The sequence below is a fragment of the Fusarium falciforme genome, chromosome 4, assembly GCF_026873545.1.
Source record: "Fusarium falciforme chromosome 4, complete sequence".
In the NCBI taxonomy this organism is placed as follows: Eukaryota; Fungi; Ascomycota; class Sordariomycetes; order Hypocreales; family Nectriaceae; genus Fusarium; species Fusarium falciforme.
The window spans coordinates 3506642-3528418 of record NC_070547.1 but is presented as its reverse complement, the minus strand read 5'-3'; the positions used below and the strand labels follow the sequence as shown (position 1 = coordinate 3528418).

At 54.4% G+C, this 21777-nt stretch overlaps 6 protein-coding genes across 6 annotated transcripts; 4 read left to right on the top strand and 2 right to left on the bottom strand.

The window, feature by feature from the left end:
* Positions 1-747: 747 nt before the first annotated feature.
* Positions 748-1610, bottom strand: NCS54_00580000 (Protein AF-9-like protein; the record flags this gene model as incomplete). Its single annotated transcript, XM_053151287.1, has 2 exons — positions 748-1316; positions 1373-1610. 2 exons carry the CDS (start codon positions 1608-1610, stop codon positions 748-750), a joined length of 807 nt encoding a protein of 268 aa, XP_053007262.1.
* Positions 1611-2054: 444 nt separating this feature from the next.
* Positions 2055-2979, top strand: NCS54_00579900 (Epimerase domain-containing protein; the record flags this gene model as incomplete). Its single annotated transcript, XM_053151286.1, has 2 exons — positions 2055-2158; positions 2214-2979. The coding sequence occupies 2 exons, from the start codon at positions 2055-2057 to the stop codon at positions 2977-2979; spliced, it is 870 nt and encodes a 289-aa protein (XP_053007261.1).
* A 92-nt stretch (positions 2980-3071) lies between these two features.
* NCS54_00579800 (Pre-mRNA-splicing factor SYF2) lies at positions 3072-4019 on the bottom strand (the record flags this gene model as incomplete). Its single annotated transcript, XM_053151285.1, has 1 exon — positions 3072-4019. The coding sequence occupies exon 1, from the start codon at positions 4002-4004 to the stop codon at positions 3072-3074; it is 933 nt and encodes a 310-aa protein (XP_053007260.1). The 5' UTR covers positions 4005-4019.
* Positions 4020-4792: 773 nt separating this feature from the next.
* On the top strand, positions 4793-6457 carry NCS54_00579700 (Hypothetical protein; the record flags this gene model as incomplete). Its single annotated transcript, XM_053151284.1, has 1 exon — positions 4793-6457. The coding sequence occupies one exon, from the start codon at positions 4793-4795 to the stop codon at positions 6455-6457; it is 1665 nt and encodes a 554-aa protein (XP_053007259.1).
* Positions 6458-7544: 1087 nt separating this feature from the next.
* On the top strand, positions 7545-9676 carry NCS54_00579600 (Hypothetical protein; the record flags this gene model as incomplete). Its single annotated transcript, XM_053151283.1, has 3 exons — positions 7545-7773; positions 7857-8538; positions 8590-9676. The coding sequence occupies 3 exons, from the start codon at positions 7545-7547 to the stop codon at positions 9674-9676; spliced, it is 1998 nt and encodes a 665-aa protein (XP_053007258.1).
* An 8813-nt stretch (positions 9677-18489) lies between these two features.
* On the top strand, positions 18490-19571 carry NCS54_00579500 (Hypothetical protein; the record flags this gene model as incomplete). Its single annotated transcript, XM_053151282.1, has 3 exons — positions 18490-18704; positions 18924-18983; positions 19061-19571. 3 exons carry the CDS (start codon positions 18490-18492, stop codon positions 19569-19571), a joined length of 786 nt encoding a protein of 261 aa, XP_053007257.1.
* Positions 19572-21777: the final 2206 nt, after the last annotated feature.

The following is a 21777-nucleotide window of genomic DNA, read 5'->3' as shown; positions in this document are numbered from 1 at the left end:
CGGTTACGGAGTAGGACTGGTGAGGTTGGCTGAGACTGGGAATGGCCGAGATATCAACAGGCACAAAACCCATGGTATGGGATAAAAGGGTTAACCGGGCGGGTTGGGTAGCACCCACAAAGTGTTTGTGTTGCTGCAGAGACAACTCCAATTCACATGATTCAAAGATCTTCGGGCTACCTGACGATATTGCTTCTTGTGACATTACTCCAGATTCATCACCGTCCCATACGATGACTCAGTGTCAAGTTCTGTCTGATGGCACGACGGTCTAAGGAAACAGATGCAACAAACTCTCTTCTCTTCTAAGCGCCCAGTCTATCCCATGTGTGCCGCTTTCGGGAGCGTACTTCCTGATTCGACCCCTGACTTGGCAACATGTTGCTTCTGACGGCTTCCTCTCGTGACCTCCACTGTTAACCCCTGGCGTCCATTGTGGACCGGAGCTTGATGAGTTGGCACATCTCATGCCGACTTCGCAAGACGACGTCCAATCGAACGTCAAAACCTCGGAATGACGCTGTCAGTTGACTCATTGTGTAAAGTGGAATCTTGACAGCGGATGTTGCCCCCTTTAATTCCGAGTTTCCACAACGCAGTCGGGTATCACATTGGCGCCTGAATAGCAATCCATGATGCGTGCTGTCGGGTTCAAGCTGTGATCTACCAGTGGCGGTTCTTGATCTTTCTGGCCTTTGGCACCTTCTTCGTAGGCTCTTCTGCTTTCTTTTGCGTTTCCGTTTCCGTCTAAGACTTGTTCGCGGCAGCAGCAGCCTGGTTCTCCGCCTTGAGCTTGGCCAGCATTTCCTCCTTGCTCTTGAGCTCGGCCAGGATCTTCTTAGACATTTCTTCGGCCTGCGCCTGGGCCTCTGCTATTTTTCGGATCTCGGCTGCCTCCGTCTCGAGGCTGAAGGGCTGTCCTGGCCTGTTGTGCGCCGGTATCATGGCCGAGCGCTCCCATACCTCGTTGCTATCGGCAGGAGGCGGTGGCGGTAGGCGCGTCTTACCCTTGCCTTTGCCGCCGCTCGGCTTCCACCCCTTGGGCACGGCGCCTTGTGTAAGAATGTTGTAGAATGTCTCGTAGGGTTCGTTGAAAAGCTGCTCTTCGTAGCTCCATGCTCGGATTTCGCCGTTTGACGCGACCATGGCCTGCTTCTCCTCCTCGTTCCGTCCATAGGGATGCAGGCGGAGGTAGTGGTACAGCGTCTGGGGTTTCTCGCCCGAGTCGTTAACGTAGTAGAGCTTGAGAGTGATGTCGAATTCTCCCCATCCCGTCTCGTTGACGATAAATGGCTTTCCAGGCTCTCCTTCAACCACTATTTCGCCGTTAGTGTCATAGCGCGTATGGGGGAATGGTGCGTCGAGGCCGTACTTCGTACATAGTTAGGGATCGACTCGTGGAGCTTGAATTGCACGCGGCGTAGCCAGTATGTAATGTCTGTATCGTCGAGGCCCTTCACAAAGACCTGCCAGGAGTGTGTGTGGATGTCGGGGATGCCTGCTGGTCGCGGGTTGGTATCTGAGAAGGGCTTGGCGGTGCTTCCCACGATGAAGGGTCGTCGGACCTGTGTCAGCTTGACGCGCTTTCCTAGTTGATTTTGCGGCGCCATAGTGTAGTAATTATTCCCTTAGAAGAGGTATGCGCCCGCGCGATTAGAAATGGATGATATTGGGAGATGGCGGGGTGAGGAGAGATGAGATGTAGAAGAAAGAATTGGCGACGGTCGTCAGCCTTGCGACTGATTGTTGGGTTGCGCCACAGTTGTCTCAGCCAATGATCGCTTAGTACGGATGCAAGCCATGAAGACTTCGCAGCCTCGAGGTCCGATGATGATTTCATTGATTTCTCTCTCCCATCGGGAAGTGCTCAACATTTACTGGGACTCGGCCGTAGGGCTCAATTGGCACGTCACACCTTTTGCGATTTTGTCTCAGTTGCTCTTCATATTCCTCCAGCAGCCGGTCCAGTTTTCCTCTTACTTAAAAGCTCTCTAAAGCTCAACCTAGCTCCGGGTGAACCCTGACATCACACCACTTTCAACACCAACACCAACATGTCTGCGACAAAGAAGCTCGTCGTCTGCGGAGGAACTGGGTTTCTAGGCTCTCGAATCTGCAAATATGCTGTGGCAAGAGGCTGGGATGTGACTTCCATCAGGTAATGCCTCTCGCAAGCTCACCACCACACATCACAAGCTCATCTCTCATCTAAGCCGTTCCGGAGACCCCCGATGGGACACCATCACCTCGTCCCCCTCTCCCCCGCCGTGGGCACACAAGGTCAGCTGGGAGCGAGGTGACATCCTCCGTCCGGCTACGTATGCTCCTCTGCTCAACGGCGCCGACTATGTCGTCCACAGTATGGGCATCCTCCTCGAAGCCGACTACAAGGGTGCCATCTCGGGCAAGGAATCGCCCATCAGTGGCCTCCGAAAAGCCTTTGCGCCTGTCCGCGACCGTGGTGTCGATCCCCTACAGCGAGGACAAGGCGAGGATATCAAGCCTCCCAACCCCAAGGACCAGTTCTCGTATGAGATCATGAACCGTGACAGTGCCGTCACTCTGGCGAAGCATGCCGCCGCGGCGAATGTGAGCTCCCTCTGCTACATCTCTGCTGCTGGAGGAGCGCCTGTTCTTCCTCAACGCTACATCTCGACCAAGCGAGAGGCCGAAGTCACCATTGCCACCAAGTTCCCTCAACTGAGGGGCATCTTTATCCGACCGTCCTTCATGTTTGATAGCTCGCGCCCCGTCACGATGCCACTGGCTGCCATGGTCGGCCTGGGCACTGCCTTTAACGACCTTACCGGCAACTATTTCAAGACCTTTATGGGTGCAGCTGGTGTCAAGCCGATGAAGGTTGAGACTGTCGCCGAGGCTGTGGTTGAGGCCCTGGGCGACGAGAGCGTCAAGGGCGCGCTCGAAGTGCCCCAGATTGAGGAACTTGCCAGCAAGGCATGGAGGAAAACAATGCTGTAGTGGCCGTGGTTATGATGATGTATTAAAAGCACAACGCTAGACTGTATAATACCCCTGAGGACTAAAAAGCGCCATCTATGGACCATCTCCCTCTAAATCATTGTACCTCGTTCAAAGCTGTCCCTGATCTCGGCAGTGTATTTGTTATAGAACCGAGACAGCTTCTGGTTAAACTGCTTGTTCTTTTCGTTGATGTACGTGACATCCCCTTCGTCGCCATTCTGTGCCATCCTCTCCTTTCTCTTCTTCAGTCGCTGCTCTTCGGCTCTCTGCAGATCCGCCACGAGACGGTCGACTGCCGCCTTATCCGGCTTATTTTGAGAAAACGTCGTGGAATCTGCGGTCGAGTAGAAGGATCCATCCTTGTCAACAGCGATGAGCTCGCCGTCCTCGGTCTCGACAATGTCCAGGCCGCCTGATGCCGCAGCCTTCTCGATAAGGGCCTGCTTATCCTTTTCGTACTTTTCCATATCGGCGTTGATATTTCTGAGCTGTCGCTTGTATATCTTGTTGGCCTCCTGCGTCTGGTCCGCAAAGGAGTTGTTGTCGCGATGAGCCGCCTTCTTCTTGAGTCGCTTGTCCCACTTCTCGCTCTCGTCGATGGTCCAGTCCCATGCTCTTTTGCGCTCGAAATCTTCGCCAGCTTCCTCCACGTCTGCCTTGAGCAGCTTGTGTGATGCGATGGCGTGTTTCCGGTGCAGCGCAGTGAGCTGCGCGGGATCGGTCGCTAGTCGTTGAGACTCGAGTGTTGCCTCCTTCAGGTTCGTTTCCGCCGAAGTCTTTGCTCGCGCCTGGAGCGCCTTGAAGCGGGCCATTCGATCCTTGGCTTTCGAAGCAGGGTTGGCATCGGGAGCAGGCGCGTCATCCTTCTTCTCGGTGGATGATTCGGTGGCGGTTGTGTCGTCGGGTTTGGAGAGGTCGTCGGTCTCACCTCCCTTGGCGGGGGTTTCTTCAATAGTCTCCGGTTCTTCTGCAGAAGACGATTCAACTGCCTCTGTTCTTCGTTTCTTTGCTGGAGGTGCCATATTGTCGGTTTGATGTGATGAAGCAAATGATGCGGTTGCTCCGTGGAGTGTTGTGAATTCAGGTTGTTGAAAACAAAAGCTAGTCCTAAATGGGAAGATAGTGGGGCAGTGAATGCAAGGCAGGAAATGGAAACTTGGAGGTCTGAGTTTCAGAGGGGATAGAAAGACCAGGGTGAGGGTCTTAAAAGATCCGATCCAGGCTATCATTCATATGCCAGTGATTTAATATTCTTTATGAAGGTTCATTCACCTTTGATCTGAGATCAAGAGTCACAGTCAACACCCCAGCCAAGCGGAAAAGTGTAATTGCGACGCCGATATTTGTGGCTCAGTCGCACAGCCACAGATCTGCTGCTGGTCATTTCAATTGCCGTAGCGGCCTCCACTTCCCCAGGTTTTAGGGGGTTGCGGGGCGGGGAATCGGACCGTTGGGGCAGCACCTGCCTGAAAGAACGCCTGTAAACTTCAACCAAAACAGCCTGTACAAGGCAATTGGAGGGGGCTTCACGGCTGATGGCGGCGGGGATTTGTCAAGGAAGGGGCGTCAAAGCCATCCTCGGATGTCGCGTGTCTGCGGGGAGAGCAGGAATGAATGCGCGCGGCCTTCTCCCACTTTCCATTTCCAACTCCTCCTTGCTTTGTTCAAGTTCCCAACATGATATCACAGCTTTTTTAAGTCGCGTGTCGCCTCAAGCATCTTCTCCGTCTGCAATTGTCCTCTCTGACGCTTTTTATCTAGCACGCCTGCTGCAACGTGTCCAGCCTTTCATCTCCCTTTTATCGCCAACATGATGCGCACGGCAGCTGTCAGAAGACCACAGGTTGCAAAACCAACGTTAAACGCTGGAGCACAACAAATCCGCCAAAAGACATTCATCAAAAGAGAGGACAAGAGCGGAGAAATCTACTATGCCGTCAACAGATGGGGCAGGGCAAAACCCAAGAAGCCGCCGAATCGGGAACTCTTCCAGATCAACAATCTCCTCCTCGACCTCGACGATATGGACAGTAGGCACGTGCGGACGTGTACCGAGGACGATGAGGCTCAGATGCTCAAACACTGGTCTGTGGATCCCAAGCGCCAGGCATTGAGAAGTCGGCTCGATGAGCTGCTGAGCGAGGTCGATTGGTCCCGGCGCAAGGTTTTCGAGATATCGATGGAGCCAACCAGTTCCTGGCGACTCGGGAGCCATGACATTCTCTCCGCAGCCCTCAACGGAGCCCCATCTAGCTCATCACCAGGCCCACCAGTCGACTCCTCCGACCGCCAACAAGGGTTCCACACCATCTGCTCGAAAAACGGGATTCCAGGACACGCCAAACAGGACGACCAGCTATTGCTTCACTGGTTCCAGCTACGCAATCAATTGGCACAGTCCGAGCAGCAGACCAACAAACCGCCGTCTCCCAGCCAGCTCGCATCAGCCCTAAGAGAACAGGACACGGTTATTAGCATTCGCAGGTTGGTTTCGCAATGTCTGTCTTCAGGCCTGGACGCCACGTCTTTTCACCAGACGCTCCACAACGGCCAAGGGCGACCACCTTCCAGCCTCTCTAGCGAGGTTCGGGATGCATGCGCGAATATTCTGAACGGCTGCCAGGAGAAAAGCGCAACTTGTCACGACCTCTTGGCTTTCCTTGGCAACCTTAGCCAGAGACTATCGTCTAGTGGCGCCCATATTGGTGAGCCGTTGTGTGGGCTTGGGCTGAGGCTTTCAGCCGAGATGGGCAAGCCTGCGGCCACCATGGAATATCTCGACATGGCCTTTAGAGATGGATACTTTGGGGATGAAGCTTTGGGTGACGTCCTCGATACTTTGGAGACGTACTCGCACCATCTCAGAGTCAGTTCAGAGTCAAGATTCCTCGACATGAGCGACAGACAGACCCTCCTGAGTCTGTTGACGGGTATCCGCAACGATACCCATGCTGCAGAAAGCCACACTGCACACGGATCAATTCGATCTATTGCCATTCATTTCCTCCGGGAGCGGCGCGATGATGGCGCTACACTGCTGGCCCTGGAAATCTATCGGGCTTACATAGTCCTTCTAGGTCGTCTAGGCGCGGTAGCATCGCTCTGGCAAGAATGGCGACTATCGGGGGCCGAGCTCGAAGGTTTGATCCGAAAAGGGAACCTACTGATGCCCGAGGGCCAAACAGAAGAGATTGTCGTGGAATCTTTCAGAAAGGCAATTGGGGCATCCCTCTCAGTTGTGGCTCTTCGTGATGATGCAGCTTCGACGGACCTCGACTTGGCGGGTTGTGCCACGCGGGACCTGGAAGCCATTGAAGAGCAGAACCAGGATGCTTGGCTCGGGTGCCAGCAGCAGGAGGCGCACCCTATGCGAGGACTGCTGGACGGCGATATCCGTGCGGCGCTGGGTCTCCCACTTGATGGGTGGATGAAAGGGTTGCGGCGTCTAGCTGAAGGAACTGATCCCCGAGGCTGAGTCGATGGATGGATGGATGAGAGGTGAGCTGTGCACGACCAGGCCAGGGGCAGGAGGACCCAATTGTGAGAGATATGATGCAGGTTTGCAAAATCGGTCAGCCATCATCATTATCATGTCAGACAAACGCGGTCGTTCAGAAAGGGGTTCATCCCGCGCAGGCCGGGACAGACAGAGACAACTGCAACGGCCTCGAGACATGAACTTTATTAGAGTTTCCTAATTTCCGTCTCCTGATTTCCCGAAGAACTGGTTACGTAGACATTGGGACTGGGGGGCAGAGCAAGCCCAACAGGAAGTGGGTGTCACCCCATTCAGCCCTGTGAGCGACTCCGGGCTAGGATGGCGTCGAGCTTGGTCGACCCTACGAGCTGAAAGGGACGCCCGCAGCGCGCGATTGGCAGGTCTTCATCTGCTGGCCTGCCTAGCTGCGTCCAGCTCCCAGCCCTGTGCGAATCAAGATGGTCAAGGAGTGGACTAGCAGCACAAGCCTGTCGCACACGCTGTGCTAGACATGGCATCTCGTCTCACCACAGCCGCGGCCTCGTACTGTACTGTAGCAGGAACACGGGAGCCGCAGGGCGCTGAGCCGCTGGCTGTGTGGGTGAAGTGAAGTGAATTGAGTGGATGGCAAGGCGCATGCATGCAGCCATCCCCTCGCCGTCCGGTTTTCCAAGGCAGCGCCTTGTTGCTGAGTTGTTCGTCTCATGGGGCTCTCACACACAGCACAGTGGACCTCCAATCCGAGGCGTCGGGCGGCGGGAGTCTGGCGCGAGTCTGGACCACACACATGGACAGCCCCGGATGCCGCCTCCGCCACTCTCATCTGCCGTTGCGCTCCCTCCTGACGGCTGGGGCTCCCCTGCCCATGAGCAGCGTGCGTCCGTCGTCTGGCTTGCTTGTTGCTTATGCTTGACGAGCCTGTTTCACTGTCGACTTTTTCCCTTCTTCGTCACCACACACGGAACATTGAAGATATTGAGTATCTCGGCCGTCTGGAATCACATCGCCTTCCTCAGGTACCCGGAGCGACTGGTGATCGACGCGTATCCTCGGAGAGCATGTATGCTACGTCGCGGTGAAAACCATGATGTGGATCTCACTGTCTCCGACCAGCCGACTACACGAGCGATTGGTGGTGCTGGGGCTGGCACTCCTTGCTTTCCACGTCAATGTCGCGGTTCAACAACGGGATCCGATCAACAACTTTTGTCGACGATGGGGTCACCAGAGTGCTGTAGTCGACAACAAGCTATACGTTGGAGGAGGTTTGGTCACATATGATGGTGGTTCCGGAACACCAGAGAATTTCTCCAGTATGTCGATCCGCTTGTCTTGGCGATCTTGGATCTCGGCCAAGATGCTTCTTTGGGAAGAAGCTATTAACGCGATAACCCAGACCCCTACTTTATCTATCATGATCTGAACGCTGTTGCTAGCTCGGGCATGCCTCAACCGTATGCCAATCTCAGCAAGAACTCGACAATTCCTGACGTCAGTGGTGGCATCTTCTGGCCTGATGATGTTAACAAGTACATCTATCTCTTTGGCGGCGAGTTCTATGACGAGACACCATGGGATTTCGATCTCTACCAATACGATATCATCAACGATCTGTGGCAGAATCTCGGGTCCCCGAGGGACAACGACATCGTCGGACTGAGCTACGGAGCTGGCGTCTCCATCCCAAGTCGAGGCGAGGCCTACTACTACGGAGGATGGATGAACAACGCGACTGTCCCGGATTGGGGAGATGCACCCGAAATACCAACGTCCTACCTCCTCCGATATGAGATGGACCATGACAGGTGGACCAACAGTACTGGACCCGACGATATAGGCCGAGCAGAGGGCGTGATGGTTTACGTCCCGGTCGGAGACGGCGGCATGCTCGTCTACTTTGGTGGAATCCGTGCGACTGGAAACGACAGTTGGGAAGCACAACCAATGGAAGAGATCATGCTCTACGACGTCTTGAGCGGAAAGTTCTATATCCAAAACGCGACTGGCAACGTTCCCGAAGTGCGACGACGATTCTGCGCAGGCGTTACATGGGTGGAAGACCAGTCCTCATACAATATGTAAGTCCACTCCTGTTGGGGTTAAATAATCTGGAGGCTGACGGTTTTCAGCTACCTCTATGGAGGTGCCGGCGAGGAAGAGGGCAGCATCGGCTTTGACGATATCTACATCTTGACGCTGCCAACCTTTGAGTGGATCAGGATGTATCCCACCGATACTAACAAGACCGGAAGCTTCCCCCACCACAGCTTTACCTGCAACGTCGTCAACGAGGCTCAGATGTTTGTCCACGGTGGCTTCTTCCCGCTCAACGACGTGTGCGATGTCCCGGATCAATGGGGTCTGCACCTCATGGACCTGGGCAGGCAGAACAAGAACAAAGCCCCATGGGACCTCTATGAACCCGACAAGACAAAATATGTTGTCCCGACAGATGTCATCAAGGTCGTAGGAGGGAATAAAGACGGTGGGGCAACAAAGACGAAGCCAGCAGGTGGCTTTGACCATGATGATCTCAACGCCCTCATGACGAGAAAAGCATCAGTCGCCTCGCGGACCCCATCACGGGAGATACCAGGTAATGGTGGTAACGGTGGATCGAATGATAAGCTCTCGACAGGGGCTATTGTTGGTATCGCGGTCGGCGGAGCCGTTGCTCTTATTGCTGCTCTCGTCGGCGTCTTCTGCCTCGTTCGACGACATCGACGACGAAACACCCGCACCGGGTCTCAACAGGCCATGTCACAGCCATATGACTACCACCATCCCACCCATCCTTCGGTCAGCTCCAACCAGTACTCGCCGGGCCCATGGAGCCCGCAGTCGTCTACCTTTACCCCTGCGAGCCCACCTCCTTTCCAGTCAAGACCACAGACAGTCCAGCCTCACCAAGGGCCACCAGTGGAACTGCCCTCGGAAAACCTCGACAACACAGGTCACATGTCTCCGCATGGAAGCAATGAACCCAAGTTCGATGCCCATGGCAACGTCTGGATTCCGCAGGTGAGCATGATGCAATTCCCGGACCAAGGCCATTCTCCTGGGAGTCCGCACTACGATGGCACGATGGGATCTAACACAACCAACAAGACTGAGCCCGGATACTTTCCAACTGACACACCACATGAACTGGCGACCGACAGACGGACACCACAGATCCCGGGAGAACCGGCCCATCAGACATACTACCACCCATAACAGGGGGTATCGGATAATGAGAGACGTGGAATTTTCTTTGCGTACACTACCGAGCTTGACGCTCAAACCCTTCATTATAGCGACTCTGTGAGGGAATGAAGGAAAAGGGATCATGGAGTACTTGGAGTCGGAACGACAACGACTTGGCAGCGAACGGACTTTGTCGGAATACCATTTATTTTTGCCCGTGGCTCATACTCTCCTTTTTAGAGCCAGGGGCTTATCATACATGTGTAATATCAATGCCGCTGATGCAGTGGCCCTTTTGGATAGCTTCAGCGTGTCAGTGAGATGGCAGACGCCATTGTAATACCAAGACTGAGCTGAAACTACCATCTTGCCCGAGTTCCTGTTGCCATGTAAACTACACATATGTTGATATCCATGGGTTCTCGACAGACAGAACCGATTCTTTGTAGCTTGGTATACGTTACGCTCGCCGTTTGCTCGTATGGTGCTCGTGCCATGGTCGTCGTGCCATGGTCGTCGTGCCATGGTTGTCGTGTGCTCTCATCAGGTAAAGCAATGCGAGTAAGCTGACTATTCCGCAAAGGCCTCTTGCCTCCAGGGCTACGAGTACGAATTTTATGTCAATATTGATCATAGTGCTGCGCTCGGCAACGAGTGACAATCGTATGAGCAACCATTCTCGGTCTGAAAGACCACCACTCATTGATTCTCACTTGAGCACGACAGTGCACCGTGGTTAAATCTTACAGTCGTTCAGGAGCCAGTCATCTGGGTAGAATCCATTGTCCGTTTGAGAAGGGGTAGTACGTGTTTGACACATCGGCTTAACAGGTATTTATGCAAATGAATGCCTCCCTGGCTGATAACTCGGCATGGGGATGATTTTTATAAAGAGATAACGTTACTGAGGCTCACTCACAATATTAAGGTATACTTGACAATGAAGCTGGTGTCCAAGGACGCCGAATAGATCTATGTCCGTTCCCTTGGGATGTCCCCTGACCTCCCAATCTCGACTTCCAGGCATCAAGTTGACACGGCTCAAGACCTGGAGGGTGGCTGCCGTGTCAGAACATCCAGAGGGCGGGCCGGAACGTGACACCATGACTCTCCGTGAGCCATGGTCTCGTGCCTAATCGTTTGTGTGGCCATAAGCATGAGTGGTGGCTCTCTTCCACTTCCAACTCATCCAGTCTAATGGAGACCAGCGGCAGAATGGGGTGCTCAACGCGATGATTCTAACAAGGCCCGGATCATATTTGTGAGCACGTAGGGAAGATCAAAGGAAACATGATCCAGTTCGAGGTATTCCCACCCATCATTCACCGCCTGCAAGTCTTGTTGTCATTTCTCACTGTTGAGGTGACACAGGTCCCGGAGGTCCGAGGAGATGTAGGGTATGGGTTGCATGAACTGCAGGAACAATTGCGAAATACGAGCGAAAAAGGTAGAACGTCAACTTTTGAGTTTGGTGTGACATTGACGCCAGGCACTGCAGGCGTATGGGATAGGGTGGTGTCCTTGTCGAAAGGTTACGTCGTTGTTGAGTTATTGACACCATTGCTTGACTTGATGACGAGGCGAGGAGATCTCTCAGCTGCAAAGTTTTGAGTCAATTTTCATGTCGTCACCCCATAGAAGCCTAGAATTGCTACGAGTTTTATGTTGGCGTCCATCTGAGCACCGTAACCCTGTAGTCGGCTGCTAGTGTCAAATCGCCATAGCACATTCAACTGACGCGATGCGGCTCCACGCCCAGGATATAGAGGTCAACAGAGCCGCCGGGGATGATGCCATCGTCTCTGGATCTTGGCTGTGGGGATTGGCCGTTTCTGAGGGGATTCGTGTCTCTGGGGTAAGGCCGCGGTACCCGCAAGGCTGCGTCTCGAGGTGAGTGAATGCAGGCAGCGAATGGTGTGACGAGGCAGAGTGATCAGAGACGTCAGCGTGGGGAGTTGATGATGGGATTGACTAGCTGAGGATCTAGACAACTGCCGAGTTCAACGCTGACGATGACGACTCGCCAAAGAGACGATTCAACGATGAACATGTCGATCTGGGTTCGGTCTCGGGAATCTTCGGCGATAGGATAGGTAGTCGAACACGCGGCGGTTTAGTTAAGCAACGACCGATGGATGGATCGACTGGTTTACCCCATTGAGTTCGGCCGTGGCGCGTGCTCTTGCTTTTTGGTCCCTTGATCGCCGAGCGTGGAGTCAAGATGGGGGCGGCAAGCTATCAGTTGGTGTGGTGTGGAGGGGGAAAGGAGATCAGCCAGATAATCAAATCATCGGGCAGGCAATAAGCACAGACGAGGCATGCTAGAGACTGAATCGAGAGGGAGATAAGCGATCACGAGGTTGTTTACCCGGAGGGGAGAGCTCCAGCTAGAGATTGAACCGGGCATTAACATGGACATTGGCATGGATGGGGGTGTCTGGATAAGATATTGGATGGCCTCGGTCGCGATAAGCTGAGCTGAGCTGCTCAGCCGTAGAAGCACAGTATCGAAACGGGAGGTTTGATGCATCTGACACGACACGACACAACATCTGCAGCATCTGCCGTTCGCTCAGGGCAGGCAAAACGGTGCAACCCCCTCTTCCTTTAGTCTAGAACAATACACGCGACGGGTCAGGTGGTTTCTCCCAGGCACATCTCTCTCGACGTCGCCAGAGGGAGGGCATGGCGAGATGTGGCGAGAGGGCATCTCAGGGTAGCTGTAACTTTGTAGGCAGGGAGAAAGAAGGGTAGCATCGAGTGGGGAGTGGGCGTTGAGGTGATGCACGACATGCGTGTGTGAAGTGGGCGGACGGAAGATGGATCAAACAGATGTTGCTTCTTTTGATGTCTAATCCATATATTGACGCCGTCGAAGGCAAGGGGTTGAATGCCGAAAGCACGCATCAGGCGAGTCAACTCCACTACCAGCGGACATTGACTGACTGACTGGCTATACTCGTATCAATAAACGACATCACATCATTTACTGTGCGAGAATAGGTCAGGTCCTGCGGCTGTCGGTTGGTGAGGTGTCGTGAAATTCCGGCGCGTAGAGCGCATTTGAGGCCTTATCTTGGCCTCATGCTGGTTGCCCGCCAGATATTGACGATAATCGCCCAGACCCTATCCGTAGCTTAGCCTACCTAGACCCTACCTACCGAGTACATGCCTGCCCGACCTCTCGGCAGCAGGGGACAGGCCCAGACTCACAGCCCTTGCCTGAGATGGCAGTCTTGGTCCGTTAGCTGGCGAAACCATCGTCACTGGGCGCGGTGTTGAAGATTGGCCCTGGATCGTCACTGGAGGGCTTTTACACCGAAGATATCCGAGTCAGTCAGACGAGGGCCATCCCTTTGATGGTGAAATAAGCGAACCCGACCAAGCGTGCGAGAACGATTGGCCCGTGAGCACAGATGATGTGACTGAAGCCATGACCACGAGCTCTAGGATCATGGATCTAGAGGACTGGACTCAGGGAAAACCCCTGGATTCAAGCTACTTTCGGAACCGTTATGAAAATTTCTGTTTTCTTTTCTTCTTTGTCGACAAGAGAGGCTCCGCAACCCGAGTTCGTGGGCTGTTGCTGAGCCGCAAGTGGAGGCCTTCCAACTTGAAGCGAGAACCCCGACGGGTCCCTACATGAGCCGGACGGGGGACGGGGACGGGGAATTGGCAGATTGAAGAGTTCAAGGGAGGACGAATTAGAAGCTAGAGTCAATGACATTTAGGTAGCTCCCGGACCTTGATGGAGGGTCGTCCTCAACCCTCATGGACAGACAGACACACGGACAAGGCTCAAACCGCCAGGTTTGAGACGGCGTCAAGAGCAGAGAGAAACAGACCCTGCACATTGGAAGGGTCATTCTGGGCGCATTATCGTCGCAGTGTTTCAGACACATCACAAACTGTACGGAAGCCCGCCTTTTGATAGCCATGACAGTTGCAGTCGTCCTTTTCTCCTCTCATCAGGCCATTCCTGTCATCTGCCCCAGATTTGGACGCGAGCCAGCCGAATCAGACTGGACGGACGGAAATAACTGCTCGAAACGCAACCCAGGGGAGCTGATGGAACCCCAGACACAAAGCAAAGAGGAGGTGTGGGTGCAGGCATTGGCATTGGCATTGGGATGGGAACCCCCCACGCTGGCTCCCACGCGCCCGCGACCCTGATGCCCTCTATCCTCTGGCCCTGACCATGAATGATTGTCGTCAGGGTGCAGCGCAGCTCATTCATGATGGGAATCACAAGCGGGGGAACGAATCAGACAGGCCCGTTGGACCGAGGATAAAAAAGAGACCAGAACAACAAACACAAGCGAGTCCTCGGTGGCACTTGACTCAACTGAATCGTTGGCTTCACTTGAACAAGGTCCAAGTCGCATCGTCGTCGGCCCGGCGCTCGATGGCGTCGCGAGCTTGGCTTTTCTGGGGCCGAAAGCTGTTGGCGTTTTCAATGGACGGAGGATCCAATGTTTCCCTTCCCTTCCCCGCTTCCAGTGTCAACTTGACTCCATCGCCGGGGAGGTTTGCTTGGACCGGCCCCGCAAGTCAATTCAACCGCTGCCATGCCCATGCCATGTCGGCAATGTTCAACGGAGTCAGGGGGAAGAACTCCTACAAGGTTTCCACCGTATCCGGTGGAGGATTGAGATACGACCAGAGATAGAGAACCCATGCTCCAGAGGGAAGAGAGAAAAGGAACCGAACCCCACCTCGGTTCTTGTCCTGGACGGAGTGATACCGTAACTACAAAGTAGCGGAGTAGTTGTCATGAGAAGGACAATGGGCTTGGAGAGGGGGCACCCCATCTGTGCGGTGATGTAATGTCCGGAGTCAGTCAATCCAGTCGGCAGTCGCTCGCTGCGGCCGTGACCGGACACGCGGTGCGTTGACCGTCCCGGAGGTACGCACGTCGTCCGCGTAGCTAGGCTTGCCAGCTAGGTACATTACTGTAGGCATGTTGGTGGGAATTTGTTGACGGTGGAGATTTGGTGATGGAGGCTTGAAATCTGTGGGTTTGGCTGGATATTGCATCCATTGTCTGTCCAGGAAAACTCATGCACTGGAGCACGGGCTCATCCACATGGGCCCAAGGATTGATGGATCTTGGGAGCAACCTCGTACGCAATCTACATATCATGTATCCCCATCTTGTCCTATCCTTCACCTCTATTCATTCCAAGCAATCCACATGGATCATCGTCAACAAAACGGAAAAAATCCCCGCCCCATCCGTCCCTCCCATGTGGTGCCCATGCGGCTACGGGTGAATCAGTTGCCCACGGGGCTGGTTTGATAGGTCCCGTACGACCTCCCTCTTGTTCCCTTTCCTTTCTTCTTCCTCGGGCTTTTTCTTCCCCCTTCTCGTGCACCACCAACTGGATATCAAGGTCTGGGTCTGCAAACGATGATGCACATCATAATAACACACTTGTCAACCACACCCTTTTTTTTCCGAGTTAGCGGCCTTTGCTTCCCGCACACACAGGCACAGCACACACACACACAGGAACAAGATTGTGACGGCCCGCAGACGAAGCTTTCGGGAGAAACATTGGAATAGAACTGGAACCCTGTTGAGAAAGAGACGGTGTGCGAAGATCAATCCATTGAAACGATGGCACCCCTGGTTGCTAGAAACTGACTTTTGTTGCGTAATGGCGTCGCAAAGACGCAAGAGTAAGCCAGCAACACGCACCGCAAGACGGCGAAACGTGCTCGGCGGGGTGGATGAGACGACCACCGCTGGTTGGCGGACAGTTGGCAGGAGGTACCCAAGGTAGACTTCCATTCCAGGGCCGCTAAAACTCCAGGGCAGGTGCTTCTCAGTGACTTCCATACAGCGGCCCCTCCTTCCTTCTTCCCTGTGCCTGACGGCGGCGGCCAGCAAGCAGCAGCAGGTCCCCCCAGGCAGGCGCGCCCCGGTGGAGAAAGCAGGCGCCCCCAGTGCCCAGTGCCTCCTCGGGTGGGCCACGGACGGCAGATGGAGGGGCCCCTACCTTGATTGCTAGTCGCTGGAGCTAGGCACTCTGTAGGCAGGCGCGATGGTGGCTGCTCCTGCATCGTCACCAAAGAGGCATTGCGACAGAACACCGCGTCCCATCGTCACCTGCCCACCTTGCAACACCTACACCATGGCATGAATGATGACGGACCAAACCACCACTATCAAATCAACCAAGACTTTTGGCGGGCGATCCTTGAGGCCATCACTTCCCGGTCTTGGGAGCTCCATCCTCGGGGCGAACCCACACACGGGTTTGGTTTCCCATCCATCCATCACACCTGGACCCTTGGAGATCATCAACAGAGATGCACACCCCCTCCTACAATGTACTGAACCTCCAATCCACACCCCGATGGCCGGTGGATGCGTCCCTGACATTCGTCCGTTCCGTGATCCATCCATATCCTCTAGCTCCGATCGGGATGAGCGGAGAGGAACATGCACGAGCTGCTGTTCGCTGGCTGCGGTCGCTGCTGATACGCGGCTGCACGGCGCAGTTAGATTCCAAGGGATCATGCTCTTTGCTCTCCTCGGAGCTTGCGCAAGTCAAGTCACGGTACGGTGCGTACGGTGCTTCTGCGCAGACATGATGATGACGAGATACGTCTCATCGATTCCCCTCCAAACACCATCGTGTCCGAGCGATGCTATCATGTGCCGTAGCTGCGCTAGGGACGCCAGGTATCCCAAAGATCCCCTTGTTGCTCAAGTTCGCATCGACGTGTACCTGGTTCGCACGTCTGATAATGCAACCCTGGTGCCGCACGCGTATCAGGATGGATCGCTATCTATCACGGTTGCGAGTCCCAGGTCCAAGATACAAAAGAGACCCCCATTCCCCAGACCCCGTCCAGGTTCAAGGTGGTTGGTCTGTGGTCAAGCTACCTACTCCATCCTCACCTTTTCAACCTTGATATCATCCGTCCTCTTCCCACTCACTCTTGGGCTGAGCACTGTTGCTATTGCATCGTCTCGAAAGAACCAGTTACCATTCATTATACAATTTCCAGCCTGTCCGCACACTGCTGCTGCCTTCTCTCACTCGTTGATGGCTCAGGAATCAGCCTGTTGATAGCGTGACGACGTCTGCGGACATCGTATCAGTCAGCTTGAGACACCCTCACCCTCACAATCGACGCCCTTGACATACGCACGCGTCTACCGACACACTGGCCAGCCGCTCACGCTCGAGCACCAAGGCCTCACGTTTCCGTTTCTGCATCCCAACTGACACATCCTCTCCACACCACGCCACTGTAGAGCAACGAATCCCCAGCGGGATCCCAATCCACCGAAAAAAGGGTCACAAGAAGTCTCCGACTTTTCGACAAGCCCATAATTGCAGGTTTCCCGCCTGTTGTTGGGACCAGTCCCTGCCGCGACCCTGCAAGTCCCCTTGTCAGAGGACTAGCAACCAACTGGGCACCCTGAGAGGATCCTCAGCCCAACCCTGTCCCAGCACTCTCGCGCAATCCGATAGTCGCAGCTCGCAGTGTCGATTGCGGCGGGTCATTGGCTGACTTGTTGCGGGCGTCCCATCTCCGCTTTCGGCTCCTCGCTCACTCAATCACGACAACCTGTCGAGCGAGTCACCATCCCAGGTGACTGACAGGTGCCCCAGCTTGATACTTAAGACTCGCGTGCCCCGACTTCGCCTGCCTTGACTCTGGTTGCATTGAATCATCCAGAACGACGATTGTGTACCGCTATCACCATCACCAGAGGCATACAACAGAGACAATTCCTCTTCCCTCTCCTCCCTCGCTACAGTACCTTCGAACCTTGCCGTCCTGCCCTGTCTCCACGCTCCCCCAGCGAACCAACAACACCAACCAGCGCTAACAAGAGCGCCCCTTTCGACTACCACCCGGCCCCGTCGCCTAAATTTCGACTTACACGACACTTGGACGTTCGGCCTCTTTTGGTCCCTGGCATTGTCCTTGCAACTCGACGCTTGAACAGTCCATACCGCTTCTTACGGCGGCCGAATCAGACATAGCTTGAGCCTCGTCTCCACGTTTGCGCATCTCTATTCTCGCCTGTGGTACCTTAACGTTGACGCAAGGTCGAGTCTGTCTTTCGTGAAGTGGACTCATTGTGAAGGAATTTTTCACTCATCGAGATTCGGGAGCTTAAAAAAGATCACCCACCGGGGCTTCCCCAAGTCGTTATTGAGCCTAAAACAACCCGTGCGACGATCTTGTCTTTTACTCGCCCATCTGGGATAACTCGCCGAACAAATCTTGCCCTACGTTTATTACTAAAATTTTTTGTCCGACTATCATATCCCTACTCTGAGGATCAATCAGTCCAACGTCTTTTCTACCCGTCCGCCTCGATCCGCAACCGTTCTCGGGGAATTTGTTGTCCTGTCGTCCCTGCACGCGGCCCCGACCACAATTTGCCACCCCGAGTGACCCTGGCATCACACAATTCTCGAATTGTTCCAGACACGGACAAGGACAAGAAAAAATTTTTGCAACCATCTCTTTGTTCCCCCCGTGCTCCCTTCTTTGATCAAATCAGGGAGAAAGGGGAAATCTGCAGCCTAGTGTCCACGATAAGGGCCCCCCCCGCAGTCGAACCATCTATTACTGGAGAGGCGGTTTCCCACCCGACCCCAGCGGCTCCAATTGCCCTAAAATTTGGTACCGTCCACTGGTTTACAGGCGGTACCAAGCCAAGTACCCTGTCAACCATTCTCGTCGGCTATCCTTCACCGGGCCTCATATCATATCACCCTTCCCCCCCTCTCGATTGAGGTGTCGTCCTCTATCAGCCTCTCTCTTCTTCTCTTCCTCAACACTTTCACACACACACACACACACACACAATGCATCACAGCCGGAAAAAGTCTGGTCACGGCCTCCCCAACACATCATCAACAGACGTGCGAAAGACTGTCACAGCGACCGACCCTTCAAAGTATAAGCGGCCCGTCATGACTCGGCGACACACTCCGCAGAAACTCGGCCGAAGCCAGCGCGAACGTGAACGAGAGCGGACAGAGTCTTGGGAAGACGAGAGGGAGAGCTTCCCGCAGTTCTGGTACGTCTCACGTCATCCCTGAGAATTTTCCTCGTCGTCGACTTTCCGGATTGGGTTCCTCCTCTGAGGGTTCCTTGCTTTTTGCCCTGGCAGTAGCAATGCCGTCATGCTCAGGAACCAAGCACAGCCCCTGGCATCAGAGAGAACCCGAGGGCCGGAGGGCGACGGCATTCGTTCTAGAAACCCCTCCAATGAGTGAGTTTGCTGACAATACGATAGCATGACGTGCGAAAAGCAATTCATCCCTCGCGATGACATGTTCCTGTACTGCTCCGACAGGTAGGTTACGAACCCACTCAGCGGTGGACCTCGATCCCCCCGTGAGTCCCGGACGATGCTAATTATGGCTGCTGCAGTTGTCGAAGGGTTGATCAGACTTCGACGTCACAACCGGCCTCGTCGGTCCGCCATTACGCGTCGGCCAACTATCCATTCTACACGGCGGGCAACCCAGAGCCCAAGGACATCATCCCGCGGGCATCGCCCTCGCGACCCAGCTCGATGCTGCTGAGCTCCCCACCGGCGACCCCAGGACCCGGGGCGTCGGCTTACCAACACACTTCGGCCATCTCGGCGCTCCGATCCCTCAACGTCCGGCCGCCCAGTCCTCCGTCCCCGACGGGCAGCTCGACCAACCTGTGGCCTTTTAGTCGCAGCGCAGCGACCAGCCCGCACAGCTCGTACGGGCGACCTTCTGCGGCGTACTTTTCCTCAACGTACGACGGCGGCTACTACGGCGCGGGCAGCGGCGCATACACCTACGATGTGACTTCGGCGGGAATGGACCGGCCTCTGCCTTCACGCCACCCGGGCACCTACTCTCGACCCAAGAGCATCGAGCTTGTGACACCCATGGTCGGCAGATGAGATGGACGCGAACCATGCTTCAACGTATGGTATCTTGAGCCGTCAGTCGGGGCCTGTCATCCGCAGCCATGGCAGCCTGCGTGAACGCCGTGAGGCTGGCAGCAGGCGGGCTGGTGTGGTAGCACAGGCCGAGCTGAATGGCGGGAGATGGCCTGCGGGGGGGCTAGGCCAGTTGGTAAGCGTGTCACAACCGCGGCGCCGGGCAGACATGCGACGGGGATTGGGCGAGGCGGTCGGGGCAGGATTGATCACGATTGCAGGCCCTTTTGCGGGGTTTGCAAGTCGGGGTTACTGCACTGCGCTGCACTGTACTGCATCCAAGTACGGGTACAGGTACAGGTACAGGTACGAGCAGGGGTTCAGCCAAGGCCCTTACTTGCTGGGTCCTCTTGTCTTGTCCTGTCTTGTCTTTCTTTGCTCGCCTGTCCAATCTGGGAGGGAGCGAGACATGGCGCTGCCAGTTCCCGGTTCCTAGTTTTGTCGAGTTCCCACTTGGCACTGGAGGAAGCACAGCACGCGGTGCTCGAAGTGGGCTTGTTTTTTTTTATTCCACAATTTTCCTTCCTTTTTGTGTGTTTCGGTTGGTTTTTGGTGGTTCATGTTGTATCTTGGGAGGGGCTCTCTTGCTGACGGGACACTTCCCCGGCGCTCAAAAGTGTTTTTTTTTTTTTTTTTTTTTTTTATATTCTTTCTTTTTTATCTCGCATCATCAGCATTCCACCATGATCATGTTGGAGCGGAGTTGGCCGGCACTTTTGTCATTTTTTTTTTTTTTCTCTTTCTATTATTATTCTTTTTTCTTGTCTGCTTGCCTGTCTCGTCGGGGGCCATCGGTAATTTCGTTTGGCGATCCCCCGCTTCTGGCTCTGCAGGTCTTGTCTGTCCGTCTGCCTGTCCCCTGGCTACACACGCATCCCGTCACACAGACTCTGCCGCCCCCTGGTCTGGCTCTTGCAGCCGGACAGACAGGCCAAGCTAACAGGGTCATGCCTCCCTGGACACTGCCGCGAGCTAGTGTGGGAGTCTACGGTGGCCTTGGCCTGGGGAAAGGTCTCTTGTTCTTCCCCTGAGCTACGGATACCACCTCGCCTAGGTGCTTGAGCGGCATTCATGGGCACAGGCATGCTTGGATGGGCGGTCGACTGCATGGCACGGCACGGCATGATGTTGTTTATTAGAATTAGCATGAGCATAGCATAGCATCTGGTGGGCGGTTATCTCGGCGGCGGCTGTATAATTTGTTGGGCTCTTCGCATATACTTACCTGTCTGCACTACGGAGTACTTTGTTACAACTCTACTCGACTCGTCTGGTCTGGTCTGGTTGGCATGGATCCATCAAATCACACCCCTCATCTTTCTTCTCTTTCTCCGGTGGTCATTTCCTGTCTCATCACACGCCCACAACAGACACCAACGAACGAGAACGAGTCATCTGTCTTGTCTTGATTGGTTTTTTTTTCTCTCTGGGAGGCATTCACTGATCGCCTTTTCTTGTGGCGCGTCAGCAACAACATATTTCAAGCATTTTCTATCATTGACGAAAGGCATCTATCTGTCATGCCGACGCTCTTATGGGTTACGCATTATTGATTTACACGCATGGGAGGTTTCTTTGAGCGCATTTACACATACACCATACAAACATACAAACAAGATATACCTAGAAGCATAGCATAACATAACATAGCATCCATGATACACCGATAATTCATCATCATTGACAACGATTACCTCATTCTCTCACTCATCTCTAGCTCTCGCTTGTTGTTAATCAGCCAGCCACCCTCCATCACCGCCGCCGACCCCATGTTTTTTTTTTTTCCCTCCCACCCCCGGATTTTCCCCAGATTTTCAACAAACCCTTCCGCATTCCCGCCCCCCATGCCCCCCGAACCTGCCGCTACTTTACCCCAGACTCTTGTTGCTAGTCCACAGGGGGGATGAAAGGAGATGACGGAGGGACGGAAATGTGCAGACGAGAAACATTTTCTCCCCATACCTTGTCAGACAAGAAAAAGGACCAGTTCCTTGCGTCGTGGCGGCATGCACCTCGAGGGCGCGGACGCGGGGGAGGCGTCATGTGAGCGAGCACGAGGCGTTCCGGGGGTGAAGTGAGTTGAGGGAAAATAGGGGGGGCCTGGTGATCTAATGGGGGCTGGGTTTCAGAGCTGAGCAAGAAGAAAAGTGTGTGATTGTTCGCGTGA